The sequence below is a fragment of the Cercospora kikuchii genome (genome assembly GCF_019650295.1).
Source record: "Cercospora kikuchii DNA, contig_00005, whole genome shotgun sequence".
In the NCBI taxonomy this organism is placed as follows: domain Eukaryota; kingdom Fungi; phylum Ascomycota; class Dothideomycetes; order Mycosphaerellales; family Mycosphaerellaceae; genus Cercospora; species Cercospora kikuchii.
Genome location: NW_025408586.1, coordinates 2,247,442 through 2,269,768, shown reverse-complemented (window position 1 = coordinate 2,269,768; position 22,327 = coordinate 2,247,442). Strand labels below are relative to the sequence as shown.

The 22,327-nt window shown below is 51.3% G+C and overlaps 4 protein-coding genes across 6 annotated transcripts; 2 read left to right on the top strand and 2 right to left on the bottom strand.

Annotated features, from left to right (window-relative positions):
• Positions 1-572: 572 nt before the first annotated feature.
• Positions 573-6,261, bottom strand: CKM354_000865100 (uncharacterized protein; the record flags this gene model as incomplete). 2 transcript variants are annotated; one of them, XM_044804039.1, is made up of 5 exons in its annotated part: positions 573-1,617; positions 1,683-1,713; positions 2,261-2,324; positions 2,417-6,044; positions 6,098-6,261. In XM_044804039.1, the coding sequence occupies 5 exons, from the start codon at positions 6,259-6,261 to the stop codon at positions 573-575; spliced, it is 4,932 nt and encodes a 1,643-aa protein (XP_044659974.1). The 2 variants fall into 2 exon arrangements, with proteins under 2 accessions (XP_044659974.1, XP_044659975.1); XM_044804040.1 differs by lacking the exons at positions 573-1,617; positions 1,683-1,713 and having other exon boundaries at positions 2,229-2,324.
• Positions 6,262-6,678: 417 nt separating this feature from the next.
• On the top strand, positions 6,679-7,714 carry CKM354_000865000 (uncharacterized protein; the record flags this gene model as incomplete). Its single annotated transcript, XM_044804038.1, has 2 exons — positions 6,679-6,832; positions 6,888-7,714. 2 exons carry the CDS (start codon positions 6,679-6,681, stop codon positions 7,712-7,714), a joined length of 981 nt encoding a protein of 326 aa, XP_044659973.1.
• Positions 7,715-7,775: 61 nt separating this feature from the next.
• On the bottom strand, positions 7,776-12,312 carry CKM354_000864900 (uncharacterized protein; the record flags this gene model as incomplete). The annotated part of the gene is made up of 5 exons (XM_044804037.1): positions 7,776-9,318; positions 9,371-11,309; positions 11,376-11,846; positions 11,978-12,201; positions 12,251-12,312. 5 exons carry the CDS (start codon positions 12,310-12,312, stop codon positions 7,776-7,778), a joined length of 4,239 nt encoding a protein of 1,412 aa, XP_044659972.1.
• A 611-nt stretch (positions 12,313-12,923) lies between these two features.
• On the top strand, positions 12,924-22,054 carry CKM354_000864800 (uncharacterized protein; the record flags this gene model as incomplete). Of its 2 annotated transcripts, none has more annotated exons than XM_044804035.1 (14): positions 12,924-13,157; positions 13,207-13,723; positions 13,784-13,851; positions 13,906-14,680; positions 14,735-14,811; positions 14,861-14,923; positions 14,972-15,062; positions 15,122-15,290; positions 15,340-15,372; positions 15,512-16,476; positions 16,522-17,852; positions 17,915-21,073; positions 21,183-21,453; positions 21,510-22,054. In XM_044804035.1, the coding sequence occupies 14 exons, from the start codon at positions 12,924-12,926 to the stop codon at positions 22,052-22,054; spliced, it is 8,298 nt and encodes a 2,765-aa protein (XP_044659970.1). The 2 variants fall into 2 exon arrangements, with proteins under 2 accessions (XP_044659970.1, XP_044659971.1); XM_044804036.1 differs by having other exon boundaries at positions 14,966-15,062.
• Between the last annotated feature and the right edge of the window lie 273 nt (positions 22,055-22,327).

The window sequence follows — 22,327 nt, the reverse complement described above, 5'->3', positions numbered from 1 at the left end:
ACTGATGCCCGTGCGCGTGCACAATATGATAAAAGAGATAGCTTCTTGTGCATATGGTTTCAGCCAAAGCTGTCTGACGCGTCGCTCAATGTACACCGGTCGTCGACAGAGTTGGCACGTTGTGCACATCCAGGTGGGTAAGTGCTACGCCTTAGTCGTCTTGAACAGCATTTCTCTACAGAGGCGAATGATCGTAGTCCACACCATTGGCTGGACGTTCGCAGCGGCTGGACGTTCGCAGCGGCTGTGCTCACTCACGACCAGCACGAGGCCTTCGAACCTCACTCCCTCGACAAACGCCGCGCTTTGAGTATCAAGACGGCACAACGTGGACAATACGTATCGATATCAACATGTCAGCTCGAAGGCCAGGAAAGAAAGAAAACCAGCTCTAAGGACAAGGTGCAACGACAAGGAGTCCTATCAGCAGTCCATTACGAGATCTGAACATATGCTCTACGAAACAGAGCCAGGCCTGAGCCACTTGCGAATAAGCACAGAAATTCATACTATGAACATACTTTGCCTTCGTACAGCGGACCAGCACTGCAAGTGGGTGCTTGATACTTGCGCTACAAGCCAACTTTGTAAATCTGTTCTGGCAGCCCTCCAGCTGCACCTGCATGGACCTTTTCCCTGCGCTCTTTGCATTCTTCGGTCTGTCGACAATACACTGGCCCCTCCTGTCTTCGCTTTGCAATCTCTGCCGCTCCACGAGCTGTTGCAAAGGTGAACTTGTTCGCCCATTCTTCATCATCGTGACTGATCGTGTCAAGGTCGTTCAGTGAAGACAGAGCTTCATCACCCACACTCCCGCGTAGTGCTTCCCTTAGCGCGGCCCTGAGCCCTGGCACGTTAGCTGAGGGGCCCGAAAGTACAAGCTCATCGACGATTATTTTCCTCTTCTGTGATGAGAGCAGATCGCGGATTCTGTCGGTGATAGCATTCCAGTATATCTCATATGCTCGATCCGGTCGATATCCTAGATCTGTCTCGATGAAGGAACCCGTCAAGTCGGTGGCTGACTGATCTTCCTTGTAATTTATGATGGTAACGCTGAAACTCTCGGAGTCCAGGTTGGCGTGGAAGATCTTCTTCGTGGAAAAGTACCATTCTTCCTCTTCGCACCGGTATGCATCCAGGTAATTTTTGCAGTGACCTTTGCCATAACCTCGATACGCAGCTTTTGAAGCTGGAACGTGTGCTTTCTCGAAGACAGAAGGATTTCTCGTCATAAGATTCTCGAGTTTCAGGTAGTCGAAAATGTCGTTCGTCTCCGCTTCCGCGAACTGAATGTGGTCTGGAACGCTTAGTATCGCACTACTCATGGTGTGCTTGCCATCAACGGAGAGTTCGGTGGCTTTGCGCAGTGCTTTGACCATAGAAGCAAGTATTGCAGTATCTGAAGTCGCCGGAAGACCAACAAGCTTATTGATGTGACGCTTTAGAAGCCACCAGAACAGGTCCCACATTTCTGACCATGTGTTGGTATAGTAAGTTGGCGTGCGAGGTTTGGAACCTGTTGCGAAACGATACATGAGCTCTTTGTATGAGGAGTCGCCTTCTATTAGCGCTATCGATTGGTATGTGCCATTGTGATACCTAGCGATGGCAGTGCTGTACTCAATCCATCAGCGAGCGTTCAATATTCACGTGATGCTGGAAGATGTTGATAAGCTTACCCATGGCTCATCTCGAGAGCAAAGCCGATGCCTGGGGCTCGTAGCTCTTCGACAGTGGGACAACGATCACATTTTGGAAGCGGGCATATGCGATAATAGTCTTGCTGTGGTGGCTGTAAGGACGTTTTGTTATTTCTTGCAGTGCTGAGAGTTGCCAAGACGGCGAGTATTGACAGGATGACCTGCGATGGCATTCTGAAGACAATCAGAATAATGGGCTAGTATCTTCTCACTGGATTTCGAGTGATCATGCAGGCCGAGAAGACAGATGTTCTTTGCTCTTTGCGGCACACGAGAGGGCATGCGAGTTGGCGCCGCCAAGAGACTGTGCCTCTCAGGCGGCACTCGATTAACTGTGAAGGATTGCATCGAGAGTCTGTAACAGAGCTGCGACCTAAGAGCGTATCAGGCAATCCAAATAGTGTGCAGAGTGCTCAATTCCCATACTCATTGGTTCTGGAGGCTTGCATAGGACGAGATCTTGAACGAAGAGGGAGTACAGCATTCACCTATTGGACGTGCACACCCCACTCGATGTCTGCTCACCTACACTTTAACCTTCATCAAGTCGCACGTACTAATCGCGGTGAGCTTCTGCACCTGCCCACCTAATTGCTTCTTATCACACGCTCTATAATTCTCCTAAAGCAAAAAGTCAGCCAAATTCTCCCATAGAAAGGAGCAACACGCCACGACGATACGATACTTTTAAAAGCAACTAGACTCAAACTTACCGTAACCTTCGGCTCAACCTTCACCCTTCCACCCGGCACCCCATTCGTCACAACCCCCCAAACCGCAAACGACAAATCCTGATTCCGATTCAGAGCACTTAACCTCGTAGTGCTCCTCGGAATCAACGTAAAAGCCACCCTCGGCGGGTCAATCTTCTGTGCCACATGTACATTCCACTTCATGTTATTCAACATACTCCCTCCAGGCCCATCATACCTAGCCATCAAATGCTTCGCCTCATTACCTAGCAAAAACTCCACCTCAATACTGAAAATCTGTAACTTGTGCATTGTGTCCTGAGGAATACGAGTGGGAGGTACAATGCGTATGATGAGGTCGAGAGGGACGTTATAGAGTTTGTGATTGGGAGGGTAGATTGGGACATTGTTTGTGGTGTTGGGGGCGGGATTTTTGGTGTAGCCGAGGACGAAGGCGTCGCAGAGCCATTGGCTTGGGATGGGACTTCGGAGTTGAGATGCCACGCCGTCTGTCTTATCGGATTCGAGGAATTTGAAGTTGGCTTGATCGTAGTCGCTAGGCATTCGTGTTGGGCGTTTGGATGGTGGACCGGGAAGAGGTGGTGATGCGACGATCTTGCTGGGGTTTGGAGGTGGTTTGGGTTTGGGTCGTGAATCCTCAGGAGGTTCTGGCGCGGGAACAATTTTCCAAGTCGTTGTGTCGCTGTCGGCATCTGGTGCGAGCCGGATCTGGCGAGGTGTCTTGGTTGTATCGGGAGGTGCAGGTCTCTTGTCATCCGCCGCTGCCTCGGGAAGCTTGATGTTCATGACGGAGACGAAGGAGTTCAGTATCACGGCAGTGACCGCAGATGACGGGACATCGTCGTCGAAGTATTTGGTTCTGCCTTCCGCGTTGTTCGGTCGCTCCATTTGGCTGTTGAGAACATCGATACACGATTGAGCGAACGCAGGGAAAATCAGCATATTCGTCTTGTAGTCGAAGATCTTTTTCTGTTTAACGTAGTCGACAGTGACTTCGTCGGCATTCTTCTGAAGCACGGGTCCTGCCGGTTTCCACTTGATGATTCCAACAGAAGTATAGATCTCCTCACCATCGCCCAAATCCGAAGGATCCTTGGTGTACACAGTCCGATACTGCATCTGAACATAATCGGTGGTCGTACTAGTGCCAAGGCGAAAGCATTGTTGATGGGGCGGTTGGCAGATAGTGATATCTTTCCGCCTTGATCCATCGCCTTGATCTTTATTCCAGTGAGTCTGGCCAGGAGATCTATCAAATAGACATAATAGCGTGTCTTTCTCCAAACAGTCAAGCCGAACAGTCTCCATCCTGTTCCCGCCCATTTCTTCAGACGTTGGCCAAGGTGCATGAACTTCGAGATTTGGAAATGCTTTGACGACCGCTGACCGTAAGAAGAATCCAAATGTAGGAATCTGGGGCGCGTAATTCATGTTGCCCGAACCCAGTGGAGCTGCAAAATACCGATTGAGCTGTCGCTTGAACGCCTGCCGGACGGCATCGTTCTCTTGATCGAGATGATTGCCGATGCTCAGTGCACCATCGATGAAAGCGTCGAACCAGTTCGTGTCGATGTAGAAGAAGCGAATCGAATCTTGCGGCAGATGACTTGGGTCGCTGATCATGTAGTGTGCTGGGATATTGTGTAGACTAAGCTTGTCCAGTATCCAGGATTGTACCACCTGCCAATCAGGCGAGGAAGGAATGTTGATCTCGTTGAAAGGTATGAAGACCTCGACTCCATCGTCTGTGGATGTAGTTGCGAGGGTACCTCCAGACATTGCCGCAGCGGCTACTCTGGTTGCTTCGTTCACAACCATATGTTGCAGAACAACATTTGCTTTTTCAGCCGTCTTGAGATCCCGATTAGCGATTGAGGGCTTTCCATCCCCGGACGGAAGTCTCTCAATTACCACCTGAGGTTGAGGATTCACAAGCTTGTTCACTCGGTTCGCAGCAGGAAGAGCATTACCACCGGCATTGACACCTCCAATCGCAGACAGCGCGTCCATGCTCATTGCCATCGTCGCAAGTGTTTGGGCTTTACTCTTCACATTTCCAGCGCCAGCCACCTGCTTCTTAGTCTCTCTGGTCGCAGTAGTTATAACCGCGCTCCGCAACCGCACAAGAGAAGCTGTAAATGCTTGATCCGCGATGCCCAACGTACGTCCAAGCTGCCATGCCGCGGAATATGTAATGTCCATGATCCCAAGTTTGGGATCGAGAATCTGGTAGTCCGTCGAGAAATTGGATTGCAACGGCCACCAGCCGCCATCTTTGCGCGTCTGAATTGGAGGCACAAATGTAGGCGACAGTGGGCCACGATACAAAGCAACTGTCTCTTCGCCAGTCTGTAGCAAATATCGTTGTAGAGAATAGCCGTCAAAGAGTCTGGCCGCGAGACGATAATTGAGAGAAGACTTTTGAGTTTCTGATGCATCGTCGAGGGTCTTCGCAATACTTTGTTTCGTAGCATTAGTTTTCGGCATTTGCAGACCTGCAGCTTTTGCAATCGCATTGTCTGGAGGTCGTAGCCAGCATTCAGCACCGTCCTGTATCGTGTGGCCAATCCCACGCATGGTATCGACGAAATTGACTGTGTCGGGGGGTAAACACAGATAGGTCCAGGAATGAAGAGAAATCATTGCGACCCAGTTCGTCTGAGGTAAAGTGCGGTCCAGAGGGAGAGTGAGGTTTTCTTCGATGTCCATGATCGAGACCAGGTGAACGATCACAGGCTTAGGGGCTGTAATATTAAGCGGTCCAGTGCGATGAGCGTGAACCACCGAGTACAAGCCTTTGTCAGGTAGATCAAGACCAGCCATGGCGATCTGGTTGACGTTCCTGACATGCGACAAATACTTGTATCGCGACAGATCCGGCTTTCTTGTAGTCCCTGGTGGAATCGGTGGGCCATCACTTCCGTCCGCGTTATAGCTGGAGACGTGACTCTCAAAGATGTCGCGCTTGACAAATACAACATTGACCTGTTCCTCTCGATCAATGCGCTCGACGGCATCGCCATCCTGGTGCGGAATCGTGACTTTCGAGGGTCCTGATGTCTTCCAGCTCGGCCAGCCACCCATTTCCAAGTACTCGCCCATCGTCAATTTGACAGCAAAAGTTGCCTTGTCTTGCTCGCGACCATCAGGCGGAGGACTGCTATGCGATGGGATCTGTACAACGTCTGGAAAGAGACCACCTTTGCTGGCTCCTTTCAACTCTGCATCTGACAACTTGATCTCCTCTTCAGCAAACGTCCAAAGAGCGACCCAAGGAACCTTGCTTCGGGAGCGCGTAGCCGTATCATGGTCAATTTTACTGTCAGCCTCGTCCTGGCTCGGAGACCCTTCATTCTCCCACGGAAACTGTGGATCTTCAAATACCATATGCGGCAAAACATTGTTGTGATCCGCAAGCCCTTGAGGCGGATATGTCTGATGAATAATGCCTGGTGGGAGATTCCATCGCGGTACATTGACGTTGAATTGCTGCGTAGATACGGGATTTGCAGTCTGTGTTGCAGTGAATCTGTCTTTATCGTCCTTGGGCACTGCTGCAGCAGAAGGAAAGTCCGGATGATTCAACTTGTGGTCAACCTTAATCTCGTATCTGCCACCTTGTAGACCTCTGCAGATTTGTTAGCAGATGTTTCAACAGTCTCGAGGACGTCAATGCCATACGGTTCATAGTAAGAATATAACTGCGCATATCCAGGATCGAGCTCTTTGATAACATCGGGGTCAACGTTGTCAATCGGGGAGAATGCTGGCACCGGAGCCTGTCCTTGTTGATTTCTCTTGAAGTGCCTGAAGACTCTTGCTCTGGGCTTCGTAGTCGCTGCCATTGTGCTGGCATCGGGTTTGCAATGGATGTGCTCTCATGCTATCCTTGAGGCTCACCCACGGCGGAAACATTGGTCTGTACGAATCCCGTGCCAATCCATGGGTTGGCATGCGCTTAGGAAGCGAGCAGTCGCGCATGATCTAGAATCCTGGACAGCCACACAATAGCTTTCGATAGGTAGCGCCATATATGCACGCAGCTGAGATGCATGTGCATATCGTGGCGTAGCTGAAACAGCGTCCATGCAAGCCACTTCCGGCGACTACGAAGATCCACAAAAAAGTCAATTAGCGTAGTGGTGTGACCAGTCCGACATTACCAGTACTCGTTGCAGTCCTTCGAGGCAAGACATATTGATATCGAGAATTTTGAAACAAGTCGCTATCCCCATCGTTGACAACATCTGGCAGAAGCAGCCATGGTCGTCAGGAAGACACAGCTATCGAGCGTTCTGCTAACCCTGCTGGTACCCGTCATATTGATCTGCGCTTTCTCTCTTTCCATAGCCGGCACCGCTGGAAAGAACTGGGCGCAGAGGATTGAAACTGATTTCGACACTGGACAATGCATGGGTATGTGTGCACCACGAATTGCAAAGGCCCACGTGCAAATGCTCATCTCTCGCAGGAATCAATCACAGAGGCCCATTCCAGTACTGCGTTCTCAACCTGAAGAACATCTCAAGCACCACAACGACTGCGACAGATGAGAGTGCCACGCCAACGCCAACAGAGAGCAACGAAGTCGTAGAAGAAACACCCACAGAAGGCGAAGAAACGACAACCACCGAATCAGCAACCGAGAGCAGCACCCCCACACCAGTGTGTCCCTTACCCCAAGCCGAATCGCGCTACGAGCAATTCTGCAACAGCACAACACGACCTGGAGGCGCATGCTCAGTACGCGGTGTAGCCTCTCTCGCAACCTTAGGCCGCAACAGCGCAACAGGAGACTCCTCAACATTCTGCCAGCAACTCAAACTCTCAGGCTCTCTTCTGCTCGCAGGATGTGCCCTGATCGGAATCGGCATGCTTGCATCTCTGATTCTCAGCGGAATCACGTTACTGCAGATTTTCGGCAGATATAAAGCACCAGACGACGCCTCTTCGCCATCGCTGGGTGCAGTGGCTGTCTTCACCAGTATCGTCACTGGGCTAGGCTTTCTTGCGATGCTTTTCGGGACTGTGGTCGGCGCGAATGTTCTTGTCAATTTGCAGTTCCCTGCAGGCGATTGGTATACTTCTGGCGACCTGGTGAATAGCACTGCAGTGGGCCCTTGGATGCTTGGGAAATCTGTTTCGCTTGCTACAGCAGGTTGGATTCTGGCGGCTGTGGGTGCGAGTCTGGTGGGCAAGATCTGGCCAAGTCCTACTGCTCATTATCGTCACGTCAGTCAGGATGACGTTCGGGCAGAAGTGGTGAGACCCAGAGGTAAGCATGATCGTGAAGAATAGTTCGATGAGAATGTATGTGATCGAATTCCTGAATCAGATTGCCTCGCTTGCTTGTCATCAGCTATGGTGTTTTGCCATCCGAGATGGGCTTTTCCAGTTGCAGAAATCCTTCTATTGCAGTGTACGGGCCGCGCTCGAACCTTGGTCTGTTGTCCAGCGATGCGATGGGAAAGGGATTCCAATGTTGCGACTTCGGATGTCTTGCTGCCGCAGAGCCAGGCACGCTATCATCAGGTGCCATAGCGTATGGCTGCAGCCAATTCCAGTCCGCGGAAGCAAGCGCTGGCAATGGAATGCCGCTAAACGGAGGAGCTTGCGCTTGAGCCGAGGAATCGGACGTGGTCACTGGGGCAGCAGCAGGCGATTTTCCAATCTCGAGAAAGTTTGACTCTGTGTTCAGATTCTTCTTCTTATCGTATCGCCTCTGCAAATCGGGCGTGGTGACGATGAGCGGGCCCATGCGAAAGAAAGCTGTCATGCGTTGTAGAGCAGATTGTAGAGTCCACGGCGGCAGCTGCAATGTTGTGATTGGCAGGATGCCAGAGTACGCGTGGATCTTTGAAAATGAATCGAGTAGGGCTCCGAACATCGACACCTGGTTGTAGTGGTCCACCATGAGTTTGCCAATCTCCGACCCTGCTATGTTCGGGTCGCTTTGATCGAGGCGATAAGATCTGGACGAGAGATGGTAGGGTGTCAGCTCCATATACTGGTCGCGGTCAAGCGCCGTTGTGTTCTTGCCCGCAGGATAATAGGTGATCATGGTAGTGAGATCGAGCTCTTCCCCTGGTGGCGTTTTGGCATCTCCCTTCTGTTTGAACAAACAGACCAGGCCATCATACGCTCGATCACGGTCGCCGATTTTGACAGTAAAGCTGTAGCCCTTAGCACCTCCCTTTACAGACGTCAATGGAATTTCCGGAGGTGTATTGCTGAGCGTCGACTGGTTCCTGAAAGGTGGAGCTGCCAGCTCAAGAGCAAATCCGATATTCGTTAGGGCTAAAGGCCGCCCGACTATAGCATTGAGATACTCTGCGTATTGGTTGGGTGTGTGGGGAAGCGCTGCCAGTGCCTTGTTGACCATGCCAAAGAAGGAGCGCAGATAGTCAGGTTGAGAAAGTTGCTTCATGAGCGCGTCTAGTTGAGGGTATCCTTGAGCGCCAAAGGCCTTTGGATCTCTTACGTTTGACGGAGGCTCAAAAGGTTGCCATTCGATGCTCTGAGACGCCTTGTTCGGGCCACCCAGGCGTACCTCGCGGTAAAATTGCCCGTCCGGTAAGAAGATCTGAACGCCGTTCTCTGCGTAATTGAGCACAACGAATCCCCAGAGTGGATCGTCCCACTCGTTAGCTGTACGCCACATCTTCAGTGATTGATCGAAGAGCATGAAGTTGCCATTGAGCCTTGCGTCCTGATTGATGGTGGGTGGGTATTGCGCATATTGACAACCTGCTGGATCTTCGGTAACCACGTTCTCCCGATTGATGTCACCGCCAAGGTCTTGAGGATGGAAGTACTCGCTGAGATTGGGGTACAAGGGGGGTATGTTGTTCGCTGGTCGAGGATCGATGGCAGAAATGGCTTGTCCAAACTTGTCGATGATGCTGTTCATATCGTTAGCTGTGTATGAGTGTTCATTCTGCATACGTTGCTCACTTCAGTTTCGTGAAACGGAATTGCCCGTGAGTAACTGGCTTCATGGGAGCAACGCCAGCTTCCAATCGCACAAAATCGGAGAATGGCGTCTTGTCGAGCTCAGGGCCCATCAATGTAATGGCTTCGGTATTGAGATTCGCCTCAGGCCTTTCTGCTGCTTTGAGAGAGGTCACGTTTTTTGGAGAGCCCGGATCACGGATCGTCGGTTTGATGTGAGTACCTTGCAGCTTGGTGGTAAGGTGATCCATGAATCCCGTCATAGGCGCACTCAAGAGCTGAATCTGCTCGACCTTGCTGAGAAAATCCGGAACTGGGTCAAAAGTGACAGCTCCCGTTTGCGGATCGAGTATTGGCTTCAAACTATCTGGTAGCATCTCCGGGTTCGTAGATGATAGCAACTGCTCGACACTGACCCGCAACGAGAAGCCTGGTTGCGGGAGGATCAGGACTCGACCATCGATCTCACGCTCGTCTCGAACATTGCTCGATCCGGACCTGACGATTTCTGCCACTGTGCGATCCGGCTTGATGCCATAGCGCACACGAGGGTTCTCGTTAGGTTTGAAAGGAATCCTAACCTGATTGAAATCCCATGCATCCCATGGAATGTGGCAGTAACTTATCTCCCACTCCAGGAAGAGTGGGAACCATGCTTGTGTGTTATTCCACTGATCACGGCTATCGTGGTAGTGAGGCAAGACGACATCTGTTGCAGCTTTCCCTCTGATAGTAGATGGAATCTCCTTCACAGCGGGGCTATCACTAGGTCGCAGATTGAAGAATTCTCGAATCAACGAAGCTGCTGCGTCTTGAAGTTCTCTGTTAGCAACGCCTTGTTTGTTGATGAAGCAAGGCAGGACATTGTTATTGATGACATCGCCTAGGCCACTCCAGCCGGCTGGTGTCTGAGGAGGTAGATTGGGAACCTGCACTTGTGATGCAAAGCGGGTAGGCAGAAGTGATAGCCAGTCTACTGGCCACGGGTTCGAGAGGCCAGGAACTAACAGGCAAGGGTCTCGTTGGGTGTAGAATCGCTTGCGAGCGCCGCGCTCAACGATGTAGGATGGCTTGCTGGAGTCGGATCCCGGTCGGACGAACGGCTTCAGATACGTCTCAATGACACTCCCAAGGCTTTCGACCCGTGCTTTCATAGATTTGACAATCTTTAGCTGAGCATCAACGAGGTCTGCAGGTTTCTTTGGTGTTTCGGCTGGGCTTTCTCGAATTGTGGTCCTGGTATCTTGCCAAGATTTGTCGCTGATATACTTCCACCACAACGCGAACAAGTTCCACTGCTCGCTTCGCATCTCACGCTTCGCCGAGTCCAATGCAGCTTGGACATCGTTGAGCTTGGCTAAAGCCTGCTTCTGCGATGGCGTAGGCTCGAACAACTGCTGCGTGCGTGTCGGAAGCGCGGTCGAGCCTGTTTTGGAAGGGCTGGCAGCGGAAAAGTTCCAGAAAGACCCGCTATCTTGATATGGCTCGAAATTGTTTGCACTCAACATATCTTGCGCTTCTTGCTGTGAGTCGATGTCGTCTTCCTGTTTCAGTAGCAGTGTTTCCAAATGCCGCAGATCGGACTCTGTTTTATCGAGAGCGGTATCCCGAGCACCACCTTGCTTCAGAGAGTCATTGTAAGCACGTACATATGACAGTACGCTATCCAAAGGCGTAGTGCCAACAGTGACTGGGTGCGATTTCGGGTTGGCGAACTTCTTGGCCGCGTCAGCCGATGGTAACATGAGCGTGTTGTTATCCTGGCTGTTATAATTGACCGTATACATGGCACCATGACAAAGGACTCTGCCGCTAGAGGGCCTGTTCAGGAAGTCGTCACTCTTGGCGACTGGCATTGAGAGGAAGTTATTACTCAAAAGTTCCGACATGGTCATCGATTGTAGATTGGTAAGAAAGTCCTGGTTCTCTTCGCCATGCCAGCCTATGTGGATAAATATCACGTCAGCAAAACTGTATGCAGTCATAACAGGTCGCTCCGGTGACTTACCAATGACATAGTAGCTTGCAGTCGCCTTTGTGAGGTAGTCTCGTTTTCCATCTTGCACGTATTCGAAGTTGTCAAGTATGCTAAAGACGTTGGGACAATGCGGCGCATAGTCAGCAAACAGAGGATTCGCCGTGTTCAGTGTACCCAGCGGCACGAAGCGCTGTGCATCTGGCGCGCTTTCCTTCCATGAGCCAGGGGTCAGAAGTGTCTTCTGGCCGATGTAAATTTCGGCTTGTGCTTCAATGGAGCCAGCATCGCCCTTCAAATACGGCGCGCATTCGACTTCCACGTCGACGTTACGATCGAAGTCCTGCACGTTGCGGACTCTGTTGGACTCTACGATCCATGCAGTAATGTCCCTAATCCGTCCCGCGGGTTCGGCTCCTGGATGTAGTCTGCGAATCACAAGCCACCGATCGGGCGCGGTCTTGAAGACTGGTGCTGAGTCTGTTTGTGCAGAAGAGCCCGCCCCTAGTTTGGTAATCAGAATGCATATATACGTTGGGTGCAGCGAAGGATGCCCGTGCTCGAGTGCAAGACATTGATGACTTCAGTCAAAGAGGAGAAAGCGAAGAGAACATCAAGGAAAGGATTGGACGTACGATAGCATCGAGGCAACATCCAATGAAGATAAACTCCCTGTCTTCTCTTCCTAGGCTCGCCGGTGCCCAGGTCAGTCAGTCTTGGATTGAGAGACGGTGGCGAAGCATGAGAGATATCGTGGTATGGCAGGACATCATTCTGTATCAACGCGGCATCGAGGCGGAGAAAAGTGTAGTTTGGCTGCGAGATTGGTGCAACACTGGCATTGTCTGGAAAGCCCTTGCTGCGCCAGTGTCAGTCGCTGTTCACTGACTGAATTCTGGCACTCATACCTCGACCCATTCAGCACGAAGGCATCGAGCTTGACGGGCACGTATACCACAGGCTTCGCCATCTTCCGCTGCTGGACTGTAAGACTCAACAATTGATCTGCGACTTTCGAATAGGACCTGTCGCTGGGCTTTCCAGCAGGCCTGGCACGGCCTCATTGCTAGCTTCTGCCATGTCTGGGTCGCGTATGCAGCTCCAAAGTAAGCGCTGTTGTCGAGACGTGGGCACAATGCTGGCGTGAGGTTGTCGGTAGCTCCGCGCCTGACGCGCGAAGAGGCGTGTTTCGAGGCTGGCTGAGAGCTGTTAGCCATTTCCATGCCAAGACCCACAGCCACAGGGTCCCCCCGCTTCTCCACCTCGATCAGGGGGCGGACATCGATGCTCCACTTGCGGATATGTGTGGCAACAGGAAGAGGCGCTCCAGCTGATACAGCGCGTGGAATCGTGAAACTCAATGCTGCATGCTGCATCCAGTGGCGGACGCGCTTGCTGCAGACCAGAGCAAGGGTCACGTTTTGAGCCAACATGCCCTCGACTAGGACGATGCACGAGATGGGCCCGCGGTGGCGGCATCGTCGGCCTGTCGTCTGTTGCTGGACCACGGGCACTTCGCTTCTCCATCGCTCGCCCGGCACAGGCCACTGATGGTCTTTCGTCGTCAGCGTAGAGACCGTGATGGAGACAGTCAAGCCCAATGGCGATACTGGCCAGCAGCCGATGCAGCTTGAACCCAAGACAGAGCCCGAACAGCCCAAGAAGGAGGCAGAGACGCAGAAAGATCAAGACTCGAAGCCCAAGGCCAGGACTCCTGAACAGATTGCAGCACTCTCCAGTTTGACCAATGCTCAAATCTACTCCGCCAACAGCAAGCTAAACCTGTCAGTGGATGTCTATCATGTCAACGTTGAGGTATTGAGCTCGTCAGCAATATCGCATGCGCCGTACTCATCATGAACAGGGGAAAGGAGATGCCGCAATTCATTTGCTCATCGTTCAGGATCGAGCTTTCTTGAAACCATGTGTCCTCCGGGCGGTCCTCATTGATGGCGGTACCGCTTCAGGCGCGGAGAGGATCCAAGCTGTCCTGAGAGACAAAATCGGGAAACTATACGACTTTGACAGAACCCAAGGCGGGCGCACTGCCATTGGAGAGCAGCTGGAATGGCCTCCCTTCGACAGCATGGTCATCACGCATTGGGACGATGACCACTATTCTGGGGTCATGGAGCTCGTGCACGCTGATCTTTCGAGCCAGTATGCCAGCATTGCTCGACCGGCACCAATTCCCAATAACGCCGCAGCGGATGTCAAGGCTTCGCATGCTGCGGCAGAGAAGTCGTATGAAGACAAGATAGCTAACATCAGAACATCATATCTTTCACCTTTCATGAAGTACACGCTGCCATCACAGGCTACCAATTCAGGAGACACAGGTTCCAATACAGGTAAACAAGGCAACATTCAAGATAACAAAGGTATAGCCGCCACTTGGTAATGTGTGAATTGGGAACAACAAGTACTTACTGCAATTCCAGCAACACCAGTTTCGCGTGCGGAGAGGGCATTGACGATACTGTACTGCCCATACTTCGGCAACAACAAAGTAAAGCAAGTCCTCGCTGCGAATCGGTAATTGAAGCTGAGCAATTATTGACAGGTCTGGGGAGGCAAATTCCCCTCGCAATGGTTCCAGACGACCAAAGTACAAATATCTGAAGGTATAAACCCTGGGCCGGAAGAGAAAGGCATTGGTGATGGCAGCAGCTTTCTCGCCCCGCGCGGCAGAGTATGGCCCTTCTACGACGATGGGCAAGGCACCAGGGTGAATGACGGTCCTAACCTTCCCACACGATTTCTCGACTGGAACATGAGGCCTGAAGGGGCAGGCAGAGGCGCGATAGACCCGACCGAGTGGGCCAAGAAGATGTGCAAAATCCGTGCGGGAAATCAATACATCCTGGGTACTAATCTGTTCACCGGCTGGCGCCTGGCCGAGGTCCAATGCCATCAAGTCAAGAACCCGATGCAGCTAGCTCTAGCACACACATCCGCAGACAGCTTCAAAGAAGGGACCAACAAGGCTGATCCGATGCTCAATACAACCACTGCCGCCGTTGTCAATGGTCTACCTAAGCATGAGCCAAACCAAGCTCAACCGGTGCTGCTTATTGTTGGAGCCAACGGTGACTATTGCGGCCAATCTTTGTCCAATGAATCAACTGCTGCAAGCGACACCGACATGAAGGACGAGGAGCCAGTAAACGAACAAGAAGATGGCATTACTGATATGGACAGGTTCTCGAACTGGGCTGCACAAGAACCCAAGGCTGACACGACAGGCAACTTGGCGAAAGCACAAGCCCATGACCTGCGTGGGCAGCCGAAAGACAAAGGTGATAACATGATGATGCGTCCAAACGACAAGTCCATGGGTACCTCGTTCTCCAATGTACAACGGGTCAGATAGGTCCTGACTATGCCAGCAGATCCTTTCAAATTTAGGATAAAAGTTGTTGACAAAGCCACCCCGATGGGTGGAAGCGAAATCACCAACGCAGCATCGGTAAACATTTCGTCACCCTTTACAAAGCTACATTACCAACAACTCGTAGATCATCACCTTGCTAGTGTGGACCGATGGACATATGTCACACTACTCCGCCGGTGATGCTCAGGTATGTGTACCCACTGGTGCGCTGCGATCCAGACTGATATAGAGCAAGTGGGAAATTGAGAACAAGATCGTTGCTTGGATTCAGGCTGGTCAGAATCCATTCCAATGCATTCGAGCCGTGAAGCTCTCGCATCATGGAGGTACGCACTAACGACAGTTGAACCCACCAATGAACCACCGTAGCGCTGATCCGTTCTAGCCACCTACTCCACTCCACTTGACCTGGTACACAAATTCAGACCAAGAAGCATCATTGTCTCGGCCTCAGGCAGAGACTACGGCCATCCTGTATACGAGTTGCTTCTCTACTTGAATCGCTGGTTTAGGACTTCGAACCGTATCGTCCCGAGCGGAAATGCTCCTGGAAAGTGAGTTGGGCAAAGGTCGTATGCACTGTATTGGCTAATTGGTCAACAGGTTGTTTCACTCTTTATCATATCCTTATTACCTGTAAGTGCAGCTGATATATCCCATGCCCTCTCAAAGCCTTGCAACTCCAGAAATGTGTCCGAAACTTGCCTCCTATTCACGAGCACAATCGAGTTGTCGAAATCCTCTTTTCGTACGCTTACCTCTGCCGGAAATCCAGCGCAAGGAGAGAAACCCAACATGTAGCCGAGGATACTATCAAGACCAAGTCTACGGAAGCCAAAGGAGATGCAACCAACACTGGCGAGTCATCGCAGACGAAGGGCGCCGAAAATGGAGACACAGAGACAACCCCGCAGATCGACACCAAGAAAGTCGAGACCATTCGTCAGGCGATTGCGCCACAATATCGAGCCTTCGGGAAGAACAACTTCTTCCATGAGATGCTTGCAGAGAAAGTCACGGGCGTCAGGGCAGCTTACATAAAACGTCTCAGGCTCCTCGAAAACCGACTGCCGCAGCAAAGCCGGTCACTGGATGAGTTTGCTGCTCTGGAGACCATCATTACAGCAAAAGTGGCAGCCAAGGAATGGTTCGTGGTGGATGGCAAGATCAGCAAGCAGAATTTCACACTCAATACCGTGGAGAGTGGAATGCCATTGATCGCACCATGGGAGCCCAAACTCTGCACAACTGTGGCGACAGTCGATACAACACTCGGTACGCTACAAAGTGCAAACGATAAACTGCAATACGTCAAAGTCCACTGTCGGTCGTGGAGTACTGCTAGACGCGCGCAAGATTTAGATCAGCGGCTAGATGGATATACCACTTTTCAAACATCCGAGGCTCCACTGATCCTAGCATCGGACAGCTCAGCAGCATCACGTCCGGCTGGCAAGAAGAGAAAAGCAATCGATAAGAGTGCAACGCAAGAAGAAAGGAAAACGGCCGAACTCGAGCAGATGCAAAATGCTCTGGTCAAGAGAAGGCTAGTTCGTCCTCTCAGAAAGACTGTTGAGGCAAGCTACAATAATCAAATCAAAGGTGCCGCGCAGGAAATTGAGGAGATCAGACACGGGCCTTCTAGGAAACGCAAAGTAGGTCAAGACACGGGTGACGATAAAAAGCGTCCGAAGCACAAAGAGGAATCGGCACTTGAGGAGAACGGCGAGGCAGGGGGAGGTGAGTCAATGTGACTGTCCAGCAGCCGCTACTCGTGCTAATCAGTATCAGAGACCGACCTGCGTGCGTTCGTGCTTCCTCACGGCGCAGCTGCAACTGTACCCAGCACTGCACTATCGGCTGCAGGCGACAGGCATGTCCAGGCTTCGATCGCTAGTGTGACAGCTGCAACGAATACCGTGGAAAGCTCTGCAGTGGTTGGTGATCCTCCAAGTGAACCTGCTGCCGACGCAGACGAGCTGGAGACTTGGAACCTTGTATCTATCTCCTTGGTCACAGATACCGACACCTCATCATGGAAAAATATAGTGCCCATCTCATCTGCCACCAGTGGTTACGAAACTTTACTAGAATGGATCGTGGAGCCGATCTTCACAGTCGACGCTACTGGGAAGGCTGACTCCGCCAATGGATTCAGATCATCTCTGTTCAGCGCGCTCGATATCGAAGACGAAGCTTCGACACTCACAGCTTTGTTTGCCGCCAACAGCAAGATACAGGATGGTCTATGGACTGGTTTGAGCTTGAAGTGTAAGCAAGCCGGGCATGATCTGGAGTTCTCAACTACATCCGCGAGCTCTTACTTTGGTACATCGTTCGAATACTTGCCTGATTACGAAGTGCCAGCTAGTGGGATAATACCGCAACATCAGACACTGATCTTGGGACTCGCCAACAATCCGACAGAGAAATGGAACTTTACAAATTTGCTGACTTGGCTCGGCATCTTGAACGAATCAGGAACCACAGATGCTATATCTGATCTAGAAGATGCCATCGGCACTGGCATAACTTTCGACCTCAAGCGCGGAGCGATCTGGTTCTGCTCCGCGGAAGATTTCGGCGTTGTTCAACGTATGGAGTGGCAATTGGACGCTCCAGCTATCAAGCAGTGGTTGGACAAAGGCTTCATGAAACTTGGATCAGAAATCACGCTCGAGGATCCGGTAATTATAGGTCGCAAAGTCGTTCGATCGTCAGAGACTTCCTCCGGACTTCTGTTCGTCGATACATACGAGTTCATGGTCGCGCTCAAACTCAAGAGACCTGTTGGAAACACTGTTCAGACATTGGCTACGAATATTCAGGTGGATCTGGAGAATGGAGGTATGGCAATTGAGATCAGTTTACTACCTTCTTCTGGCACTCTTGGCGATATGCTGGGCTGGATTGCTGGTCTGGTCGGAGCGGATGACAGTGGGGGTATAACCGATATTGTGAACTCCATCCCCGGACTGGATAAGCTACAGATGAAGAGAGTCACATTGAGAGCCTCGAAGCGTGGCGTTGAAAGCTTTGCTATCGACTTGGAATGGACTCCTGGATGGAAGACTACAGCTACCGCCACGGAGGAAGCAGTTGAGGTACCATTCCTGGTAAGTTGGTGTTATATTGATGCTTTGTCGCATCGTAGTGACCCAAGCTGATGCTCAAATAGCTCTCTTACAAATGGACGAAAGCCATGAAGCCGAATCCACATTCGATCGTGGCCCAAGTCTGGTTCGAGCCTTCCTTCGTACGAGATCCAGAAAGCGCTCCGGCTGAACTTTCGCCTTTCTATGAGCCTTCGAAGGTCATTCGTCCAATGCTGCCAGCACCGTCAAGCGTGAGTCTGCAATCCCTCATGCCAGGCGATTATGCTCTTCCAAAAGAACTGGATCTCGAGATTGTGGAATTAGTCCTATCTTTGGAAGGCAAAAAAGTCTCGTTCTCTGGTATGCTGGTTGCAAGCGAACAAGAGGATGGCGAAACCGCCGAAGATGGTTTAGGCATTCGCCTCGAGCAAGTCACCGTCAGAGCAAGCTACGAGCGTGGTGACCCACCGCCAGGTCCGTCTACTGGCGCTGCGAAGCCCAAAGGCGAAGCTTCTTACGAGCTATTCTTGGAAGGAGTCATCGATATCTCGATGCCTAGCAATAATCTCGAGACTGATGAGGAGCCGGACGCGAACCAGACACTGCTTGTTTTGGGTATCGATCTTCAGGCAAAGGGCAAGAATAAGCTCTGCCACCTGCATGGTTCTGTGGACAATCTCAACATGGGTGCACTCGGACGCTTCTTTCCTGCTGAGGATGAGGAAATCATTACGGACATACTTGGCAATATTACCTTAGAGTCTCTGGACATTGACTACTTGTATGGAAGTAATGGGGCGGCAAGCGAATTCGACATTGGAGCGACACTTCGTATCGGACCTTGCGAGTTGGATTTGGATTTCCATCGTGATACCGAGTCCTGGCGTTTCGAGGCTTTATTGCAAGCAACGGAAGGGACTGATGCCACGGTTGGCGCTCTATTGGAAGATATATTGGATGATGACAATGCTGCATTGGAAAGCGTGCCGACTTTCATCAAGGACATGTCGCTTTCTGGAGGCAATGCTTTCGTCTCGCTGAAGCTGGCTTCGCTCGATGCGGCCTCGGTCACAAACACGATGCCAGTTTCAGGTTCGAATGAAGCGAAGCCTGAAAAGAAATACCTGGCGATGGATCTGACAATGAGACTCCCGGTTCCTGGTGGAGCAGGCGTAGAATTGTCCTTCATCCAACTCACCGAGAAGACAGTGGTGCCTGCAGGCCAACCACGTCCCCTGCCTGCTCCTGGAGCACTACGTAACAAGACGAAACGCATCATCCGTGTGTCCGTGGTCGATTTGCCCTGGCACAAGATCCCTCAACCACCTGTCGTGGGCAAAATCGAGCCTCTTTTCGATGAACTGCAATTTCTTTGGGTACAAGATCCCGTTGAAAACAAAGGTATTACGCGACAGGAGTTGGCAACGCTCATGGAGGTCAGCGTTATCCAATTCAAGGAGTCAGTTCGTCAGCCTACACCAGTCGACATTGTGCTTGCTGCGGGAATGCACTTCTGTATTGCTGATGCGTCGAAACTGCTTCTCGACTTCGCCTTCAACAAACCCAAAGCAATCACTCCCGGAACAAGGAATTTCGTCAGCAAGTCCAACAAAGCTGCCCCTCCATCTGGTGCTCCAGTCAATACTGGTAGCGGTGAAGGCACAGCTACTGGCGACCTGGCCAAGAAAGTCGGCCCCATCGCTGTCTCAAATGTGGGCATTCGCTTCGAGGATAATGTACTCTTGCTCTTCTTCGACATCGCTGCTCATTTGGGGCCGGTACAAGTCATGCTTCTAGGATTCGGCATCGGCGTGAATCTCAAAACGCTCAACTTGCAGTCGTTGGCATCCATTGAGCCACAATTCCAGCTGAAGGGGATGGGAGTATCGTTCCAGCAGCCACCTGTTGGGATTGCTGGTATGTTCAAGGATGCATCGACTTCAACTCAGCGTCTCTATATGGGCGGCGTTGCCGTCTCCTTCAAGCCGTACAGTTTTATGGCAGTCGGCGAGTATGGTGAAATTGCCAGACCTGGCTCTGTCGGAATGACAGATACATATAAGACGCTCTTCATCTTCGCCAAACTTGAAGGACCTCTGATTGAATTGGAATTCGTGACCATTGGTGGCATCACACTGGGCTTCGGGTACAACTCGAACTTGCGATTCCCAACCATCGCACAAGTTCCCTCATTTCCATTCATCGCCAACACAGTCGGAGGCGAGAATTCCGATCCTTTGACAGTCATGAACCAGCTTGTCGGCCAAGCAGACTCCTATGTCAAGCCACAGGAAGATTCATTTTGGATAGCAGCTGGACTCCAAGCCAAAGCCTTACAAATCTTGGACGTATCCGCAGCGGTCATCCTTGAATTCAACCCATACGTCAACCTCGGAATCTTCGCAAAAGCCATCGCACAAATGCCACCTGCACCAACACCGCGCATTGCCTGTTTCATCTACGTCGAACTCGGAATCATGTGCACAGTTGATTTCCACGCAGGAGCTTTCCGTGTCGAAGCACAACTCTCGCCAAACTCCTTCGTTATACATCCCAGTTGCCATCTGACAGGCGGCTTTGCCCTATGCTACTGGTTTGGATCTTCGCCGTACTCTGGAGACTTCGTATTCACAGTCGGCGGATACCACCCCATGTACAAACCTCCACCACACTATCCTATTCCCCCTCGACTGGGGATATCATGGCAGATGGGGCCAGTTTCAATTCGTGGTGAAGCATACTTCGCCATCACTCCACAGTGCTGCATGGGTGGAGGCAGACTAGAAGTCGTTTTCAGCGCCGGTCTACTATGCGCATACTTGACAACTTACGCGGACTTCCTGATCGTGTACAACCCATTCTACTTCATGGGAGAGATGGGCGTGTGCGTCGGTGTGCGGTTCACGATGGATATCCTCTTCGTCACGATTCACATTTCAGTGGAACTCAACGCACGTCTGCGGCTCAAGGGACCAGAATTCGGCGGATCTGCTTATGTGGACTTTTGGGTGTTTGGATTCGAGGTTCCATTCGGAGCAGAGGCCAAACGACCGGGAAAGAAGACGCTGGATGAATTCGTGGAACTCTTGCTCCAAGTGCCAGACGCGGACTCTGTTGCTCGTACGGCCATTGCTGATGCACAAGCGACTACGGGGCAAATCGACAAGCTTCATGTGCTCTCGGTGGAAGACGGCAGGTACACCAACAAGGCCAAAGATGCCATTTCGGATCCTGGTGCAATCGTAAGTGTCATTCTACATTCCCTCTTCCTTTGGTCGTCCTGTGAAACCTGTCCTCGCAATTAATACGACATATCAAAGGCACATGCTAATTTCTGTCAACCATATTCAGTGGGAAGTGAAGCGAGCTGGCTTTCAGTTCCGCGTACAAAGCCGCGTTCCATTGCAAACAATCACACAGCCAGCCGCCAGCGACACCGAACCAGATCTTGTGCTGCTAGAAGAGAATCCATTCTACGCTAAGCCTATGCAATTGACCACACAGCTCGTTTCCACAATGACAGTCTCGATCGCAAAAATTGAGAAGAACGGCAACAATGAGGTAGCAACTTTCCTCCCATTACCAGTCATCAAGAGCACGCCAAAAGCACTCTGGGATGAATGTAAGCGATTTCCTACAATGATTTTCGCAACCTGAGCACTGATCATTATTTCACAGATAAACCATCCACAGACCCAACATCCGGCCAAATCAAACCCTCCTCCCTCCTCTCCAACTCCGACTCAGCAACAATGGACCTCCTCATGGGTGCAACGTTCTGCGCTCCGTTCCCCTTCCGCTCCTACGACAAGATCCTCAAATACAATGTTCTCATGTCCTCATCTCTGGACGTCTTCACGCTCGCAGATGTAGATGCCGACGGCAAACCTTTGCGTCCGACACTCCCGTCAACCAATCGCTTCGTCTCCGAACAATGGCAATCTGCGCAGCCAGTAGAGGGCGCGATGCAATGGACCTTTGTGCAGAGTAAATGGAAACAGGCAGTTGGGCAGAAAGTGGATGTTGCGGAAGGGGAGAAATCGGTGGGTGTTGTGGAAAGTGTTATTAGTACGTGGCAGGATGCGATGGGGTGGAATAATGTGGAGAATGGTTTGAAGAATGATTTGAAAGGTGATGGAGATGCGGATAAGGATCAGGTGTTGCTTTGGAAACAGTTTAATCATTTGTATATGGCTGCGCCGATGATTGGGGTTGGAGCATAGGGAATTGATTGTTTCGAAAGAGATCTCGTGTTGGGGGTTTGGACTGTTTTCACATTGTCACTTCCACGTGGGAACATTCTCCAGCTCGATCGATTCGTCGTTCTAAATGTAGTGACATTGCACGTGGTGCGCTCTCCTGAGAGGAAGGTGGTCGTTGCTACAAAACGTGGTCCAGCAAATCTGAGCTTGAACGGTCTCAACGGTGGGAACGTTTTTGTCCCCTCTCCTCCCCTCCCCTCCCCTCTCTAATATGGAAAGCCTATACCAATCTTG